The sequence below is a fragment of the Haliotis cracherodii genome, unplaced genomic scaffold (genome assembly GCF_022045235.1).
Source record: "Haliotis cracherodii isolate W230 unplaced genomic scaffold, xgHalCrac1.p SCAF_10, whole genome shotgun sequence".
In the NCBI taxonomy this organism is placed as follows: domain Eukaryota; kingdom Metazoa; phylum Mollusca; class Gastropoda; order Lepetellida; family Haliotidae; genus Haliotis; species Haliotis cracherodii.
This window is the reverse complement of record NW_027266265.1, coordinates 14,441,683-14,461,031: the sequence shown is the minus strand read 5'-3', so window position 1 is coordinate 14,461,031 and position 19,349 is coordinate 14,441,683. Positions and strand designations below refer to the sequence as shown.

General features: G+C 39.0%; 1 protein-coding gene across 1 annotated transcript; it reads left to right on the top strand.

Annotated features, from left to right (window-relative positions):
* The first annotated feature begins 133 nt into the window (after positions 1-133).
* Positions 134-13,067, top strand: LOC139454094 (ganglioside-induced differentiation-associated protein 1-like). Its single transcript, XM_071235593.1, has 5 exons — positions 134-202; positions 4,267-4,459; positions 5,648-5,818; positions 6,983-7,192; positions 8,705-13,067. The coding sequence occupies exons 1-5, from the start codon at positions 146-148 to the stop codon at positions 9,022-9,024; spliced, it is 951 nt and encodes a 316-aa protein (XP_071091694.1). The 5' UTR covers positions 134-145; the 3' UTR covers positions 9,025-13,067.
* Positions 13,068-19,349: the final 6,282 nt, after the last annotated feature.

Genomic DNA, 19,349 nt, shown 5'->3' with positions numbered 1-19,349 from the left:
GTTGTTTTGTGATGTTCGTACGTTTTGCCATTGTTTTCTTTGTAATTATTTCTCCAAAGTCTGCGTTGTGTTAATCTTGATACGGAAGTGACCTTAAATGTGACCTTCAACTTTGGTCAAGGTCGAGGTCACTGTTTCAGTAAACATGAATGACTCGAAATTCACCCTGTTTTACTTCCCGACTTCGTATTATTCACAGAAGGTATCAACTTTACTACATGTATTATGCAACACAGAATTCGTCTATTCATATAACTAGCGGACGTTTTGGATAACCAAGACTCGGGATTGTTATTCAAGTGATGCTAGGCACATTATTGTGAATGCACGCATGTGTCTGTCGAACACTCACTGACAGTGCAGATCAAGTTAGCCGCAACAGGCCGTCTTCTTTGAGGCCACTGAGGGACTGTATAGCTTGTATCACGGCCTGATAGCTTGAATATTTCATTTTCTGATAACTTGGTAGTTGATTTTCATATATGTGATTCCAGATAGTAGATTTGGACATTAGTGTGTTGAGAACCAAACGACACAAAGGTTAGGGCCTCTTCTGCTGCAATGTGCTCTTCTTTCATTGCCTTGGCCCGTGAATATCCGAGGTAGAATAGGTCTTCAGCAACCCATGCTCTGCCGTAAAAGGCGACTATGCTTGTCATAAGAGGCGACTAACGGGATCGGCTGGTCAGGCTCACTGACTTGGTTGATGCATGTCATCTTATGCCAATTGCGTGGACCGATGCTCACAATGTCAATCACTTGATTGTCTGGTCCAGATTCGATTATTTACAGACTGCTATCATATAGCTGGAATATTGCTGAGTGCGGCGTAAAACAACCAACCAAACAGTCAAATGAACAGGTTAATGAATACCCTTTTCATTTTATTTAAAAGCTGAAATTGAATATATTATTTTAACAAAATGGATTATTTTTTGGGTTAAATATCTAGCACACAGTTATAGAAGAATTGTCTTGGTCTTGGAATTGTTTATGCATTTTGATAAACAGAACGGTGATGTTTAACGATTTGCCAGGTGCACGTTAATCACAAACGATTTACGAATTATTCCTCGCGTTTTGTATTATATAATCAATGGGTTAAAAAAAATCAAAAAATCATTATCCCATAATGCCTTATGGGATAATTTCAAGAACCCTTGAGGTTTCAAGCACACATACGTCCACACCCGATAAAGCTTGATTCTGTTGACTCCTCAATGATATTATTTCAGAAAGAAAAACGCAAAATTAATAGTAGTAGCGTTAATGTCATCAACACATAGCACAACAAAGGTTGTGGAGCAATACCACTGCACCAAGGAAGGGGTTTGAACTGTTCTAATCATTCTTTTAGTTCAAATTCATCACCCTTTACCCACATTCATTAGGATAGTGATGCAGTTCATTTCCAGGGTAAAAACATGACAATTACTGACAGTAGAGATTATGGCTGGGACGGGTACTTGGGTTGGGTGGGTCCTGAGTAGGACCCGATACCCACAGGACAACCAGGACCCTTAGTTAGTCATGTGATATATTGTTTAATGATTAATAACAATAAACCTCCATGGTTACACTACAAGTTGCTAAATGTTCATATTTTCATATGATGCATTCCTTCTGACTTTTGTATGTTTAAATAAAGATAAATCTTCAGTCAACTTCAGTGTATGCATGAATAAATTGTTTTATGTATCTTTAATTATTTCTTGCCAGGGCTCCCGTAAAAAAATTATCAATCAGACATTTAGTACCCAACTTGAGACTGACAGCAGTTAGGGTCAGGTACCTGGTTAGTAAATTTGGATTCATCCTAAGCCAGAGTAGAGATGTTATTTATTGTCATGACCATTAATCCACGGATCTGTCTTTGTCAGTCTGGCATTGTTTGCTATATGACAATGTTATTCCATGAGTAAATTTGCACTCATCCCAGCCAGAGTAGAGATGTTATTTATTGTCGTGACCATTAATCCACCGATCTGTCTTTGTCAGTCTGGCATTGTTTGCTATATGACAATGTTATTCCATGAGTAAATTTGCACTCATCCCAGCCAGAGTAGAGATGTTATTTATTGTCGTGACCATTAATCCACCGATCTGTCTTTGTCAGTCTGGCATTGTTTGCTATATGACAATGTTATTCCATGAGTAAATTTGCACTCATCCCAGCCAGAGTAGAGATGTTATTTATTGTCGTGACCATTAATCCACCGATCTGTCTTTGTCAGTCTGGCATTGTTTGCTATATGACAATGTTATTCCATGAGTAAATTTGCACTCATCCCAGCCAGAGTAGAGATGTTATTTATTGTCGTGACCATTAATCCACCGATCTGTCTTTGTCAGTCTGGCATTGTTTGCTATATGACAATGTTATTCCATGAGTAAATTTGCACTCATCCCAGCCAGAGTAGAGATGTTATTTATTGTCGTGACCATTAATCCACCAATCTGTCTTTGTTAGTGTATGACAATGTTATTCCATGATGAACAGACAGACTCTACATTTCTTAATTCATTCTGAACATATCTTGTGGCCTGAGTAGTAGGGCTGGGGCGAGTCCAAATTTACTACCCGGGTACCCACCTCCATTTTACCCGACCCTACCCAGGTACCCACTGTAGGTCTCAGGAGATGTCTCAAAATGTCCGATTGGGAAAATTTTTAGCATAGCCCTGGCAAAACGTAGTTAGATAGATGTATTACACAATCTGGTCATTCATACACTGAAGTTGAATTAAGTTATATCTTTATTCAACCATATGAAAAATCAGAAGGAATGGGAGCACAGTCAGAAAAAAATGCGAACATTAGTGACTTGTAGTGTTACCATAGAGTTTTAGATAATTTTTGTCATTAAACAATATATCACGTGACTAACCACGGGTCCGGGTAGTCCTGTGGGTACCCGGGTCCTACTCCGCATCCACCCGACCCGAGTACCCAAGTTACCCGTCCCAGCCCTACTGAGTAGTATACCAAGTGTACAAACTGATTGTTGAAAATGGTGCGTGCAATCTCATTAAAATCAGATCTAAGTTCTCGCTGCCGTTAAACAAGGATCTGAGGACATCCCATCATGGGTCACATCAGAGTGACTTTTCGTGAACTTTGACCGACCACTGAAATGACTAACAAGAAGTAGACATCAGCCAATTAGAAAGCAGCTTTCTTGAGCTTTACGGCACTTGTTTCACCTTGTTGACTTCTCTTTCAGACGACGCTTGAAAAATATGTTGACACAGTTTTCGATTAAAATTTTGAAAACTGAACAAATGAACATTCCAGAAGGTCTGATATATGGTTGAGATTGTATGGCAGTGCTTCCGACGTACTGTGCAACACCTCCTCAATTTGTTTATCCTACGGAAGAGAGAGAGAGAGACGATAATTTTGACGGAATCAGTCATAGGGGCCGTAACTGTCGTTCGGAATGTTTTCGAGGTTGCATGATTAGAAAACACATTCCGACTGTCACTTTCATGATCTGGTAAGCGACGCTTTGATTGATTCGGATGAAAGGTTGTTCTGACATTACCCATAATGGGATGTTCACGGGTCTTTGTTTAGCGATGACGAGAACTAAGATCTAATTTTAATGAGAATGTGGTGCATGGTGATGAAAATATCAATCACTGAATTGTCTGGTCCAGCCTCGATTATTTACAGACCGCCATCATATAACTGGAATATTGCTGAGTGCGGCATTAAACAACAAACAAACAAACAAAACATCATGATTCATAAAATATGTCTGGGAATTCAGAAAACTTTTAAAGGTATTATTTTTATCAAGTGCATAGTTAAAACACATCTAGAGTTTGTAGATGTTTTATAAATAGTTGTTGTTGTTGGTTTGTTGTTTAACGCCACACTTATCAATATTCCAGCTATATGACGGCGGTCTGTAAATAATTGAGTCTGGACCAGACAAACCAGTGATTGATATCATGAGCATCGATCCACGCAACTGGGATCGGATCGATGACATGCTTCAAACCAAGTCAGCGAACCTGACCACCCGATCCCGTTAGTCGCCTTTTACGACAAGCATAGTCACATTTTACGGCAAGAATGGGTTGCTGAAGACCTATTCTACCCCGGAATCTTCACGGGTCTGTTTTCTTTGTTGTATTCTTGTTGGCATGATTACATTCCACATTATGGATGCCCTGTGGCACTCTTAAAAAAACAAACATTTCTATCACTGGAACAACAAAATATCTCTATGAAAGTAAGAATGGGTGTTTCTGCTGCAGGTGCTAATCGCGCTGAAAGAGAAGAATGTCCGCTTCCAGCTGCGCATGGTCAACATCCTCAACCTGGAGCAGACCCAGGCCTGGTACATGAGGATGAACGCCAGCGGCACCGTGCCGGTACTCAAGGATGGGGACAAGATAGTGAAGGAATCTGAAGACATCATCAACTATGTGGACCGGGCAATTCCTGGCGGTAAACAGAAAATAGGTTTTCAGATTTGGTGGGAAAAAAGGAAGAAAAAATAAATCAAATTGAGAAAATATTTAAGTTAAACACATTTTAATTTTATCCTCAGAAACCACAAGGAATCTCGTTCAGGAATGTGGAAAACTGATATGCCATTTAGCAGCACAATGGGATTCAAGTTTATTCATGCCAGTATGATGAAAAAATACCTTCCAATTTGGTAAAAATCTTAAAAGAATCTGCTTATCATGAACCCCTAGACACAGAGAACTGAAACTTTAAGATGTGTGGAACAATAATGTGACTGATTTTTTCATGGCATGAACTTGAAAAATTATTAGTTGTTTTTTTTAAAATAACAAAATATCCTTCTGTTGCTGAAAATGTTTGCATCATCTTCTCAGGAAGAAATTGGTTCAGGGAGCTGCTATTAATGAGGACATGTAGCTCTTTACATGTTCTACACACTTGATCATTAAGTTCAGATAAAGCATGAATGAAATTACTAAAGAATCACAGTGATCAAACTGTAAATTTGAGTAGATGAAAATGATAAGCATTAAGTCTCATCCTCTTTATATTAGTCATGTGGAAAACAAGTCACCTCAGCCAAGCCATCAGGATAATTATATTAACATGAACAGTGAAATTGTTCTGCCCATCTGGGTATTTTTTCCTGACTCTTTTTACACACTTGTGGCCAAGTATCAGCCTCTGAACAGGTCTAGATATTTCCATGTAATGTTCACATTTATAAATTTATCCTATCTCACACCATTTACATGTATTTCTTGTTTCAATCCTATGTGGAAACATGCTTGAACAAAGTTTCCAGCTTCTAAAACAATTCACCCAAACACACCAAGCATCACCATGGTAACTATCCAAACAAACATTTTTGGACATACAGGATATTGAGAACAGATGACCTTCACCTTGAAAATCTATTGTTCCATGTGTGCCATATGGAACCTGGGTCAATGCCAATGATGTATGCCAATTTTGAACAATCAGTTACCATCTGTTGATTTTTTATAGGAATATAAAATTTATATAAAATACACATCTAAAACCAGTTTTGCGTTTCTTTTTAAGGAATGAATAAGAAATGTTGAACAAATAGTTTATGAAAGGCCACATATAGTTTTGTGAGAGTCACGACGTAATTTGTCTCTTTTATCTTTTTATGAGCAGATGTTCGTTTGGTTCCTGGTACAGAGTCAGAGATGGGACGACAGGTCGAGAAATTTCGCAAACTGATGGATAAAATTCCCATAGACAAAGTAACATATGGCATTTTCTTCAACAATGAGCTGTCAGCTCCAGGCGGCCACATTCCTCCCCCATTTAGGCAGTCAAGAAAAGGTAGGAAGGAGTCCTGTGTTCAAGTTTAACACATTGATTATGCTTGTGTTTGTGTACCTGGTCGAGGCTCCAAAAATGTTTTTTACCCTTTGATTATTTACTCACTCGTTATCATTCACACTGGAGATTGATAGTTTTTCTTGGATATTCAAGATACTTTAACTCCCTTGGGGCCAGTCTAGTGGGTAGTTTTACATTAAAAAGTAGAAATGTTTGTAAAATAATTCGGCTAAAAGTGCTGTATCAGGTGACTTCTTATTTGTATCTGTTCGTGCGCTGTCCCATTCTTCCTGAGGCAAGTGAGTTAACTGACTATAAACGTCCAGTTTCCACCCTTGCCGAACTAGGCTTGAATTATGGAGTTATATTTTGGCTGGACTTACGTGTCTGTGCATAGACCAATCAAAAGCGTGTGGCGAAATCAACATCTGGTCAGTAATATTGCTGTACAGAGTTCGTTCGATTGCAGGATTTGCAAAACATTTGTACCATCAATTTAGAGTCAACAGATATTTTGCAAATTTTATCATGTTTTTAATCAGGGTGCTCATGCGATTTGATGCAATTCTCGAAGTAAGACCCGTTTTGTTACAATATAGGTCTTGATTATCAATCCTATCGTCTTCACTGGGCGCTGCCAATGCAAATGCAAGTGATCATGAAAGTGACAGTCGAAATGTGATTTATCATCATGCAGCCTCGAAAACTTTAAAATGGGGTATTCCGTACGATAGTTACAGGCTTAATGACTGAATCTGAATCTATACAATCTAGACCATATATTAGCCATTCGAGAATGTTCTTTTGTTCAGGTTTCAAATTTTTAAGCGAGAATTTGTCAACATATGTTTCGAAGCGTAGTCGCCAATTTGAAATTAGTGCCGTAAAGCACGAGAAAGCTGCCTTCTGATTGGCTAATGTTGACTTCTTGTCAGTAATTCCATTGGTCGGTCAGAGTTAGCGAAAGGTCGGTCTGAAGTGACCCATAATGGGATGTCCTCAGATCTTTGTTTAGCGGCAGCAAGAACTAAGATCTAATTTTAATGAGATTGTTACAAGCTACAGAGCATCTTCCTAAACATACAATAATGATCATGATAATGATTTATCCATTGTGAACAATGAAATAGTTAGTGTTTTTAAAATGTTTGTTGAAAATTGTAGATCTGGAAGCCAAGATTCTGAAAGGGGCTGTAGATACGGCCAAGCTAGCGGAGCGCCACCTAGATCTGCGAGATGCTTACCTTACTAAGAGCCAGCTGATGTCCGACAGACTCAACTTCCTGATGGACAAGTCCCGTGTGGAGGAAGTCCTGGATGACTTGGAGAAGACCTGTGATGTGTTGGAGGAACAGCTGAAGAAGATGAAGATCGGTGAGTCATGACATAGTCTTGGTGTGATCACTTGCTGGTCAATAGGCTGGAGTCAGTGAAACTGAGTTACAGCCCAGTCTTTTACATCTTCCCGAGGCAAGGGAGATAACTGACTATAAAAGTCCAGTTTCCACTATGCTGGAATTATCAAGTTATATTTTGTCTGGACTAACGAATTTATGCATAGTCCAATCAAAATCGCGTAACAAAATCGACATCCGGTTCGTAAACTGCCGTGCAGACTTCGGTCAACTGCAGGATTTGCAAAGCATGTCAACCGTCAACTTAGCGCTAACAGATTTTCCAAATCTTTTCATGTTTAAAATTTAGGTGCTCATGTGATTTGAAGCACTTCACGAAGTAAGACCCGTTTTACTACAATATAGATTATGATTATCGATTACATCTTCTTCACTGGGTACCGCCATTTTGTTTGAAGCACATGTAAGTGATATCAGAGGTGGAATCTGATTGTTCAACAGGAGGGACATAGAAGGGACATAACTCATAATAGCCATTGGTGGCGCTACGATCGAGCCCAGAATTTCCAGCTTAGTTCGGCAAGGGTGGAAACTGGACTTTTGCAGTCAGTTAACTCCCTTGCCTCAGGAAGATGAATCTTTAAGCCATTACAAGACTTGTTTACTGGTATTTTAACTAATAAAGAAAGTGAATATGAGATCTCGAATCATTACGATGGTTTTGTACAGCGCAGTTCTGCCAATCTGGACGGAACTGTTCCTTGTGAAATTTCAAGATCAAAAAGTCATGGTACAGGAATAGTCTCCCTTTGTTAATGTTTTCATGGTGGGATTTCTAGACTAATCTTAGTTATGGTATATATATGTAGCGGCCATAAAATTTCCGAGTCCCGTGATGGGATTCGAACCACGGACCTTCTGAACCGAGGTCGGACGCCTTGTCCACATGACCAAAGAGGTTAACCCCGTCAGCAAGCTGACAAGGTAAGGATGTCATCTGTGGGACGACTCCACGCCCTGCTACATACTCCCCGGTCAACAGAAGGCACGTCCCGGGCCGCATAGTAGGGTACTGAGGCTTATTTTGCTCAAATTTAATATGAACGTGCTCAGCCCCACGTTGGGCGCCAATGTAGCGGCCATAAAATTTCCGAGTCCCGTGATGGGATTCGAACCACGGACTTTCTGAACCGAGGTCGGACGCCTTGTCCACATGACCAAAGAGGTTAACCCCGTCAGCAAGCTGACAAGGTAAGGATGTCATCTGTGGGATGACTCCACGCCCTGCTACATATACAGGGTTAGATCTTAACACTAGCCAGCTGGCCCAGGGCTTGTAAAAATTCATGCAGGCCAGTAAAAATTTCCAAATTTCCCCATTGTTTTATCATTAGGAGGGCATTTGATCATTACCAGGGCTAGTTAAGTTTTGGAGTTAAGTTCAAACCCTAATATACAGTTTTGTTATGTATACTCATGATGGACTGTAGATAAGAAATGTTGGTACAGTACAGACAATCATTTACTGCAGAACAATCAGATGAGACATGGCTGTGTGGGCCCAACTATACTGCTGCCGACCTCACCCTGACTTGTCTCCTGGGCAGACTCATCTTTGTGGGGCTGGGTGAGCGATACTTCCCCAAGGAAAAACGGCCCAACCTGTGGGCTTACTGGGGCCGGACACAACAACGATCTAGCACGCGGGAAGTGGTCCTGGGGGCTGGGAAGTTCTTGGCCAAATATATCATCCAGGAGAAAGCTAAGTGCGTCCTGCCGGTCATTGGTGGTCTTGCCACAGTGGGGCTGGCCGCTGGTCTAGCCGCCTTCCTCATACACAAATACAAGTAACGGACACTGAGGAGATATGAGCCTGTAAGGTGTTGCATAATAAGGTATTATTACTGAAGACGCTGAACCTACATACACAATGACTATGAAGTGCACTTGTTGTAGCATTATTTTAATACCAGCCTAAACTACGAGTTTTTGTTATGTGGTGTATGAGAACTATTTATTTTTCAATATTCAATATGTATTATCCCATTCCTATTAAATATGTTTGTGATACTTAAAGCCAAATTATGATTCCTTGGTCCAGTATCATGTTCTACTTGACACGCCACTTATTTTACAGTTGTATTTTGGTAAATCTGTTGTGCTTTGAAATTTTCCCAATCTCATCTTAATTCTCGCTGCTGCTAAACAAAGATCTGAGGACATACCATAATGGGTCACGTCAGAATGACCTTTCACAAACTTTGACCAACAACTGAAACAACTAACAAGAAGTCGACATCAGCCAATTAGAAAGCCGCTTTTTCGAGCTTTACGGCACTTGTTTCAACCTGGCGACTTCCATTTCAGACTATGCTTGAAAGATATGTTGACACAGTTCTCGATTAAAATTTTGAAAACTGAACAAATGATCATTCCGGAATGTCTAATGTATGGTTCAGATTGTAAGGCAAAGCTTCCTGAGTACTGTGCAACGCCTTCTCCATTCAAATGTTTATCCCACGGATAGATAGATAGACGATCATTTTTACGGAATCAGTTGTACAGGCAGTAACTGTCGTTCGGAATACCCCGTGTCAACATTTTCGAGGTTGCATGATTAGAAAACACATTCCGACTGTCACTTTCTTGATCTGGTAGGCCACGCTTTGATTGGTCAGATGAAAGGTTGTTCTGCCGTGATCCGTAATGGGATGTTCTCAGATCTTTGTTAAGCGATAGCGAGAACTAAGATCTGATTTTAATGAGTTTGAAATTTTCAAGCATTTTTGTTTTCAATGTTTTTTATCTCTCTATATATGCCTTGCTATCAGGTTATTGTCATAATTTGAAGAAAAGATTTGAAATACATATATTGCTTTGTGTACCCAAAAGGTGTTGGTGAATCTCATTAATGTTATTGTATTGTTAGAGTTTTCAAGCATCCATGACCATGTTTTGTATCAAATGTTCACAGACATTGCAGGGACTTTGTATTGATGTAAGTCCTACATTTGTTTTTGGTTTGTTTTTTACTTTCATGCAAAATGGTTTATTGTTTGGGGTGAATACCTTGGGGTTTTTTAAAATCCCATGTCCAGTGTTGTTTTGACATTGGTGTTTGTAATGTGTACAGCCAAAGTGATGTATTTGATATCCACAACTGATGCAAGTGTTAAATAGTTGATATATGATACTGTTGTGCAGTTGGTTAAACAATAAGTCTGGAAATTTTATGTTTGAAAAAGGAAACTGTTAGAACAAAACTTGAAAAAAAGGGCATTGTCATGAGAAATACTGTTATGTTCCAACTCTAGAGGGCCCAGTCGTCTAAGGCGCCGCGATTTGCTGTGCAGAGTTGCATCTGTGGACACGCCAGAAACCTATGATTGTGGGTTCGAATCCCGGTTCGCCCCGATTATGTTTCTAAGTTTGTCAGCACCATACCTGTGCTCGTGAGTTTCACCAAAGTGGTAAACGTCTGAGACCTGCATCACTTGGGGCTTTCCTCCCACATTAAGCTGACACGCTGTGATATAACTGGAATACTGTTGTAAACCCAACTCACTCACGCACTCCAACTCGAGATTTGTAATGGAATTTAATTATGCCTATTATTTACATATAAGTTGCCAACTCGTGCTATTGGGACCAACTGTCAACAAAGTACATTGGAAATTATTTCATTCAAAGTATGTTATTTTTAAATGTAAAATCCTGCATTGTAATGAAAATAATAATCATTTGTATTAATATCTTACTATAGACTGACATCCGAATTGAGGGGGATGTGGTATGACATATGGTGTGATGTACTGTGTGAGCCGATGTACCCCGAGCCAAGCATCATTCACATCATACCATATGCCCTGAGGGATCGGTTGACAATGAAAGTATCCTACCTAAATTCATTCACACAAGTTCTTGAACATATGTTCAGTTCAGAGACAGCAAAACACATATCAGACAGCACAAATGAACTGAGTTACTTCCCTTTATCCAGTGCATTTGGATAAACATGGGTTCAATTCAGAAACTCAGCAATGCTGAGATAAGAAAGTTGCCTAAGATGTGTTCCAATTGATTTCTCAGTGGGCTACATGGAAAATAATTGCCCTTCCCTTAACGTGTCGGAAACTAGTATTTTAGTGCAAGGTAAGATAACTGATCTTATCATACCTCCATGTCAGAATGATGAGATTTGATTGGTCCATATGATCTTGATAAAATACTGTGTATCCCGCCTTAGAGGGGAATAAATGTCTCAGCAGGGGAATAAATCTCTTATACCCCGACACAAGCAATACAGACTGCATATGGAATTCTCAGAGACAGAATAAATCCCTTATAACCTGCTTCAAAGCAAAAAGCCACACACTCTTTCCGAGTCACTGGAAGTCTTGTGACATGGCACAAGTTAACCGCAGCTCAATCGAACAGCTGTTTTCTATCAATTTTGAATTTGTTTGAATTATTTCGCAATATCATATTAAAACATCTCGGTGAGATAAATTCGTCGCAGGATCACGAGGGGTTCATGGGGTTTTGAACGTCCCATGTTAGGTTTTATACCATCAAACTCGTATAAAACCTAACGTGGGATGCATAAAACACCATGTACCCCTCGTAATCCTGCTACAATAAATATTATAAACAGTATATACATCAAATAAATGAAAGCCTGATATACAATACACCCCTGTTTTTTTATACAAGTTGTTATACAGTGTTCTGGTTGTTTTTTATATCCATGTATGGCAATGTTTTATATTTGTTTGTGTAACAGTATTCAAGTAACCTAGTCATTGTTCAGTCATACGCTATAGCGAAGTATATCACTATCACTTTTATTATCAGAAAAACTGAAAAATTGTCATTTTTTATAATATACTGCTTTCCACAAACCTACACCTGGGATTTGACTGGGGAATTTGTAACTGCTAGAAATGTAATGATAAGTTGCAGCTAATCAGATATTTATATAGTGGTTGAATCAGAGCTGTTTGAAAGTCTCCTGTTACAAACTGACTCCATCAGTATGACGATGATGTCCAAGTGGGGATGCAATCTCATTAAAATCAGATCTGTGTCTAATCCCAGTCTGTGTTAAAAGTTTTTAGTCTAATGGCCCGAATTTTGGTCTTGGCAATATCTACAGCAATTTCATTAAAATCAGATCTTAGTTCTCGCTAAACAAAGATCTGAGGATATCCCATTATGGGTCACGTCAGACTGGACTGCCACGAACTTTGACCGACTAATGACAATGACTAACAAGAAGTCAACAATAGCCAATCAGAAGGCATCTTAATCGAGCTTTACAGCTCGAGTTTCAAACTGGCGAGTACCCTTCTAAACATATTTTTACATATAGTTGATTAAAAAATTAAAAACTGAACAAAAGAACATTCTAGAATGGCTAATAGATGGTCTAGATTGTATGAATACAGACATAAATCCCATAACTGTCGTTCGGACCACCCTGTGTGTGATTTTTCGAGGTTGCATGATCAAAAATCACATTCAAACTGTCACTTTCATGATCTCATAGTGATGCTCTGATTGGTCAGATGAAAAGTCAGTCTGACATGACCCGCAATTGGAAGTCGTCAGATCATTTTTTAGCTGTAGCTATTGTAAGCCTATGTTATAGAATTGGAGTTACGATCATCTTATCGCTAAGATCGCTTTGCGCAAGTGGACCCTGATTTTGATGAGATTGAAGGTGGGGATGCTGGGTTAGATTGGGTTCCACCTATGCCGGTTGTACCATATGAAATCGTCTCTGTGTATCATTCTGACCAGAACCTAACGACAATTATATCTCCACCTCTACATCTTTTCCTCATCCTCTTCCCAGACTATTTACCTGGATGTCAACCTCTTTATCATGAGGAACACAATCAGGTGAATTAAGTTTACCTGATGAAGGAGTTAATATATCCTCCGAAAACTTGTGTTCCTCATAATAAAAAGGTTGGCATCCATAAATTCTCCTCCTCATGTGTATCACTTCCAAATGCCCTTTAAAGACTTATTTAACTTTTGTTGAATTTTTAATGCTGCACTCTGAAGTATTCAGTAATCACCACGACAGCTAGTAAATTACTGTGTCTGGATGAGACAAACCTGTGATTGATGTTAGTATCAACATCCCACTGCATCAGGGCATGATGTCATGCAAGTCACTGAGACAGACCACACCCGATCCAATATAGTATTATAACAAGCTATACAGTACAGGGAACCTATTCTAACCCATTCGTCACCACTCGCCCCTTTCCGTAACCTGCAAGAAGACTCTTCCCCCCATCGATGAATGTTATGTGCGAAAATACGACAAACCAATCAGAATGCGCGAATGATTTCAAATTCTTCGTCAAAGAATCCCTGAGAAATAATTTTTGATTTTACATATGTCTTGCATCTAAAAATATACATATATGTGCTCAATCATACTGTATAATTCCGCATGTCCACATGTGCTTTAAATTGCATCTGAAATAAATATAATATATGGGGAAATATATGTGAACCATTATGCAACGAGTTGACAATTGTTTTAGGTATGCCCCTTTGCGCTAAGACGGAACCCGGTCGCAAAAATGGCCATAAGAGGGGCACAAGTCGCTATTCGGCTTGTCCCGGAATAACACGAGTTGGTCACGAATGATTCTAACCAGGGTCTCCATGGATACTAGTTTACTGAAGATTTTCAATTGGCTGAGTTCACAGAAAGTGTAAACATAAAAATGAATATTACTTGAACAACTTAATTCTCAAATAGGCAATATATTTACTTCTTGTCCAAGTTAACTTTATTGAACCAATTGTCTTGTTTGATAGGCATTTCTTAGCAGTTGATGGATGACAAAGTAGATTATTTATGGATAACAACTTCTTTTATTTAATGTGATGGCGATGTATCGGTATAGATCCTTGTACTGTTGTCAGCTATCTAAACCGAAACATGACCATTGCAGTAAATTAAAGAAATTGATATCCTTAAATTGTGTCTACTTTGCAATTCTTGTCTGATAAATGTTTAGTCTGAAAATATGTTCAGAACAAGATTACTGCACAAGTTCACAATGGGAATTACTTCAACAGTCCATGTCTCAAACAGTAGCCATAATTATCTGTGATGATCAATATAACTCAATCTCATTAAAATCAGATCTTAGTTTTCGCTACCGCTAAACAAAGATCTGAAGACATCCCATTACGGGTCACGTCAAAACGACCTTTCGCGAATTTTGACCGACCACTGAAATGACAAGAAACCGACATTGGCCAATCAGATGGCAGCTTTCTCAAGTTTTACAACACTAGTTTCAAACTGGCAACTACGCTTTGAAACATATTTTGACGTATTCTCGATTAAAAAGTTTAAAACCGATAAGAGGAACATGCTGGAATGGCTTATAGATAGCCTAGATTGTATGGATATAATCATAAAACCCGTAACTGTCGTTCGGAATACCCTGTGTTAAATATATTGTCGTTGCATGATTAGAAAATACATTTCGACTGTCACTTTCATGATCTGGTAAGTGACGCTCTGATTGGTTGGATGAAAGGTCGTTCTGACGTGACCTGTAATGGGATGTCCTCAGATCTTTGTTTAGCGGTAGCAAGAACTAAGATCTGATTTTAATGAGATTGAATATAACTGAAATATTCCACACAACATATGATAACATCCTTTGTGCAATGATATTTAATTTGAGGGAATTTGTCTCTTTTGTGCCACATTTTAAGGCATTTCTTTTCCAAGTCTTACACAGACAGTCCTTTTATATAACACTATTATTCATCCCACTGCTGTTTGTATATATATCATTACTGAAGCATACCGATAATTTATTAATACCATATTCTACATAATTAGCACCCAGGGTGCTCTCAAAATTAGAAATAGGGGCTCCTATTAGAATATTATTTTGGTGAAAAAAACAGAGTTGAAAGATTGTTTATTTCATGGTTTATGCTGAAAGCCTGAAATGTTTATACAAGACAGATATATTTTTTCAGAATTTAATTGCCCACAATTAAGGGTGCATATATAACACACGAGTGCATATTATACACGAATAGATTTAAGTTTTGTGTACATTGTTCAATCGGAAGGGGTGCTAATTGGGATTGTTCACTTGCCAATATATTTGCAAATATCACGGTGGGCGCTTATTAGAGTGGGGCGCATATTATGAAGAATACGGTACTTACTTGTTTCACACATATCTTGGAACAACTGTCAGAACTTCCATTCTCTTTGGGGATAAGTAGTAGTAGAGTCCTCTCCCCTACCTAGACTAACCCAGCCAGTTTCATTCTAGTGTTAGTAAGATGTTCAATAACATGATTAAGTTTATGTGACCACGTTGTCTTCATTGTTGATCTCAATATGTTTGTTTTAAATCTTTTAAGAATGTGAAAAGTTATTAGTTATGGAGAATAGTCATGGCTTTTTTTAATGTTTCTACATGTTGATATTCTGTTTCATTATAATAACTGATTTCACTTTTTATTCCACGATGGCATAGCAAGAAGAATACAGAGGGCAGGCTTGGCAGCCAGAGGCATCATTCCCACTCTCATGGCCTTGATTTAGTCACATTGCTAGATTTGTTATCATCTTACCACCTATGTAGATGTTGGTTCAGAAAGCTGTAGAATAAACATTATCTTAAGATTTCTTCTGTAAAATCATGTCCTTTCTGATATAAACAACCTGAAAATATTTCCTTATTTTGCTCTTTGGGCAGACCAACATGGGACTTATAAACATGTAATGTTTTCATGGTGACTGTCCTAAAGGTCTGAAAAATTAAATATATATTTGTTTTCAGTTTTCGGAGTCCTGGCGAAATGGTTTAGTTGGCAAAATGTCCTTCTCAGAGTTGCATCCCTTTGCTGTGCAAGGACATATATTTGTTTTCAGTTTTCGGAGTCCTGGCGAAATGGTTTAGTTGGCAAAATGTCCTACTCAGAGTTGCATCCCTTTGCTGTGCAAGGACATATATTTGTTTTCAGTTTTATAAGTCCTGGCGAAATGGTTTAGTTGGCAAAATTTCCTACTCAGAGTTGCATCCCTTTGCTGAGCAAGGACATGCTGGTTATGCAATAAAATCCCAGGTTTGGCCAGATTATGATCTTTGGTATAGGAGTACCCATGCTCCTGTGATGTTGTTTTTTAAATGACAAAAAAAAATGGTAAAAGTCTACAACTTCGGGGTTTACTCTCATATAAAGAGGTAGTGGCACACTGTTCAAAGCAGAATTAAGCCCACTTCATTCACTGACTCCCCTTCCTCCGGCATTCCACTTCAGCAACACTCCATCTGTGCCGTGTGTCAATACGATTCCCTGTGGTCTGCTTGTAGTACACTCCAATTATTTGCTGATATACATGTGCAATTTAGAAAGATAAATTTGTCTGTGATGAAGACCTGATAGTATTGGTGTGTAGTGACTGCACCTGATGTAAATTGTAAAATTCTGTTAGAGCGCTGGGCTGTTAGCATAGTAATACTGCACCTGATGTAAACTTTACACATCTGTGTGTTGAATTGAGATCTGCTAGAGTGCTGGGCTGTTAGCATAGTAAATACTGCACCTGATGTAAACTTTACATGTCTGTGTGTTGAATTGAGATCTGATAGAACGCTGGGCTGTTAGCATAGTAAATACTGCACCTGATGTAAACCTTACACATCTGTGTGTTGAATTGAGATCTGCTAGAGCGCTGGGCTGTTAGTATAGTAAATACTGCACCTGATGTAAACTTTACACATCTGTGTGTTGAATTGAGATCTGCTAGAGCGCTGGGCTGTTAGCATAGTAAATACTGCACCTGATGTAAACTTTACAGATCTGATAGAGCGCTGGGCTGTTAGCATAGGTAATACTGCACCTGATGTAAACTTTACACATCTGTGTGTTGAACTGAGATCTGCAGAACGCTGGGCTGTTAGCATAGTTAATATTGTACTGGGTATAAACTTTGTACACAACTGTGTCTTGTAGAAGTTTACACTGAAAACATTTGTAAAGCTGAATTGTTCAAGTTTACCATGGTTACCATTTTGGATATCAGGAAGACTTTTGACAAAAGTGTCTTGAGAGAATGAGACTCTGAGGTCAGCCGTTAGAAGGTTTTATCTTTACAGGCAAGATGCATGCATTCTGACAATCATCTTTGTGTGCCACCGTTTACTTGTTGATGGTGCTGTAAAGCTGTAATTGGTGACCTAAACATGCCCTTGACCTCCAGGAGTAAGGTGAAGGACAAGTATATCCTCAGCAGACGTCAATGTTAGCTCATGTATAACTGAATCTAAAGCTACCTGAATAAAAAATATTTGAATTGGACTCTCTACTTGTTCCTGACTTGAACTACCTATAACCACCTGACTTTACATACCACATGACCAGAAACCAAAGGTTTTCAATTTAAAAGCTTATACTGTGAAATCTGCAACAACTCATTAAGCCAATAGGAATACATGCATTCTTGTTACCTATAGTTTGTTTTTGTTTTGTTGTTTAATGCTGCACACATTAATATTCCAGCTGTATGAGGGGTGTGTGTACAAAATCGAGCCTAGACCAGACAATCCAGTGATTGATGTCATGAGTCTTAATCCATGCAATTGGGATACAATGACATGCATCAACCAAGTAAGCGAGTCTGACCACCTGATCCCGTTAGTCACCTCTTACGGCAAGCATGGTTTGCTGAAGACCTTTCTACCCCGGATCTTCATGGGTATGTTAGCTATAGAGACACTTTGTGCATGACGTGCTTCGCATACATAAAATGCCAAGCATAACAGGAAATAACACTGTTCATAATCTTGTATTTCAAAATTAACATTCACATATACAGTCGTGCCCCGCTTATACGGACTTCAGATATCCGGAAACCTCGGTTCCCGGACGATTTTCATTCAAAACGAAATAATTACTATATAAATTTACCCGTATATCCGGAAATTCAGTTTCCGGAACCGGACGGTCATTTTCATACACAAAACACTGAAATGCACTCAAAATTGTCTCACTTATCCGGACAGTACACTTCCGTACTCTTTTAGCTAGTTTTTAATCCCTTGTACACTCTAACAATGACATCACCAGAAGCAATCTTATATCTTCCATAGACTCAGCTTATACTGACTGCCTTTCAGAAGTACAACAATGTACATTTTGACAACACACTTTACACAAGATAGCATTCAACACACAGAGATCGTACCTTATGAGTGGCCAACACAAAGGACGTGAGGTGAGGTGAAATTGAGTTTAACATCGCGTCTAAGATTATTGCACTTATATAGCGACGTGGGTGTGTCTGCTTGTACTAGTCCGGACTGATGCTGATTTATAGTGCTAGCTCACTGAGATACCATGCTGCAGACACAGTATACTGACACCGAGCTGACCAGTCCTTGTTTTAGCCCCTTAATGCTCAAGATTATGGCGCAAATATAGCAACGTGCATTCACGTGTGTGTGTGTGTGTGCTTTTGAGGTGAGGTGAGGTGAAATGGGGTTTAACGTCACCAGACAGGGTAACAACAAGTACCATCTTTTAACGTCTTATGGTATGATGCGGCCGGGGATCGAATCCCATACCTTCCGCTCTACCACTAGACCACAGAGGCGGTCTCAACACAAAGACTTCTCGCAAGTTCTAATATCAGTTTGAAAAGGAAACTTTACGTGTTATATATTTAATGGAATATCAAGTTTGTGAGTGAGTGAGTAAGCTTTTACACCACTTTTAGCAATATTCCAGCAATATCACTGCGGGGGACACCAGAAAAGGGCTTTACACATCGTACTCATGTAGGAAATCGAACCCGGGTCTTCGGCGTGACGAGCGAACGCTTTAACCACTAGGCTACCCCCCCACCCCATCAAGTTTATAATGGTTGTAATGGTGCAGTGTTCCTTATCATTCACTTCGCTGTAAGTATGTATTTGAGATCCCATTTAATAGCTTCTATGTATTCACAATACTGAGCCATGACTTTAGTACAGACCCCCATTAACCCCAAACCAGATAATTGTATACACTCCAACGGGAACATTTCTATCAGTGTACAGGTATAATTACTGATGTTTCATAGGATACAGGGCTTGTGTTTACTGGTGAGTAATATTTTAGGTGTG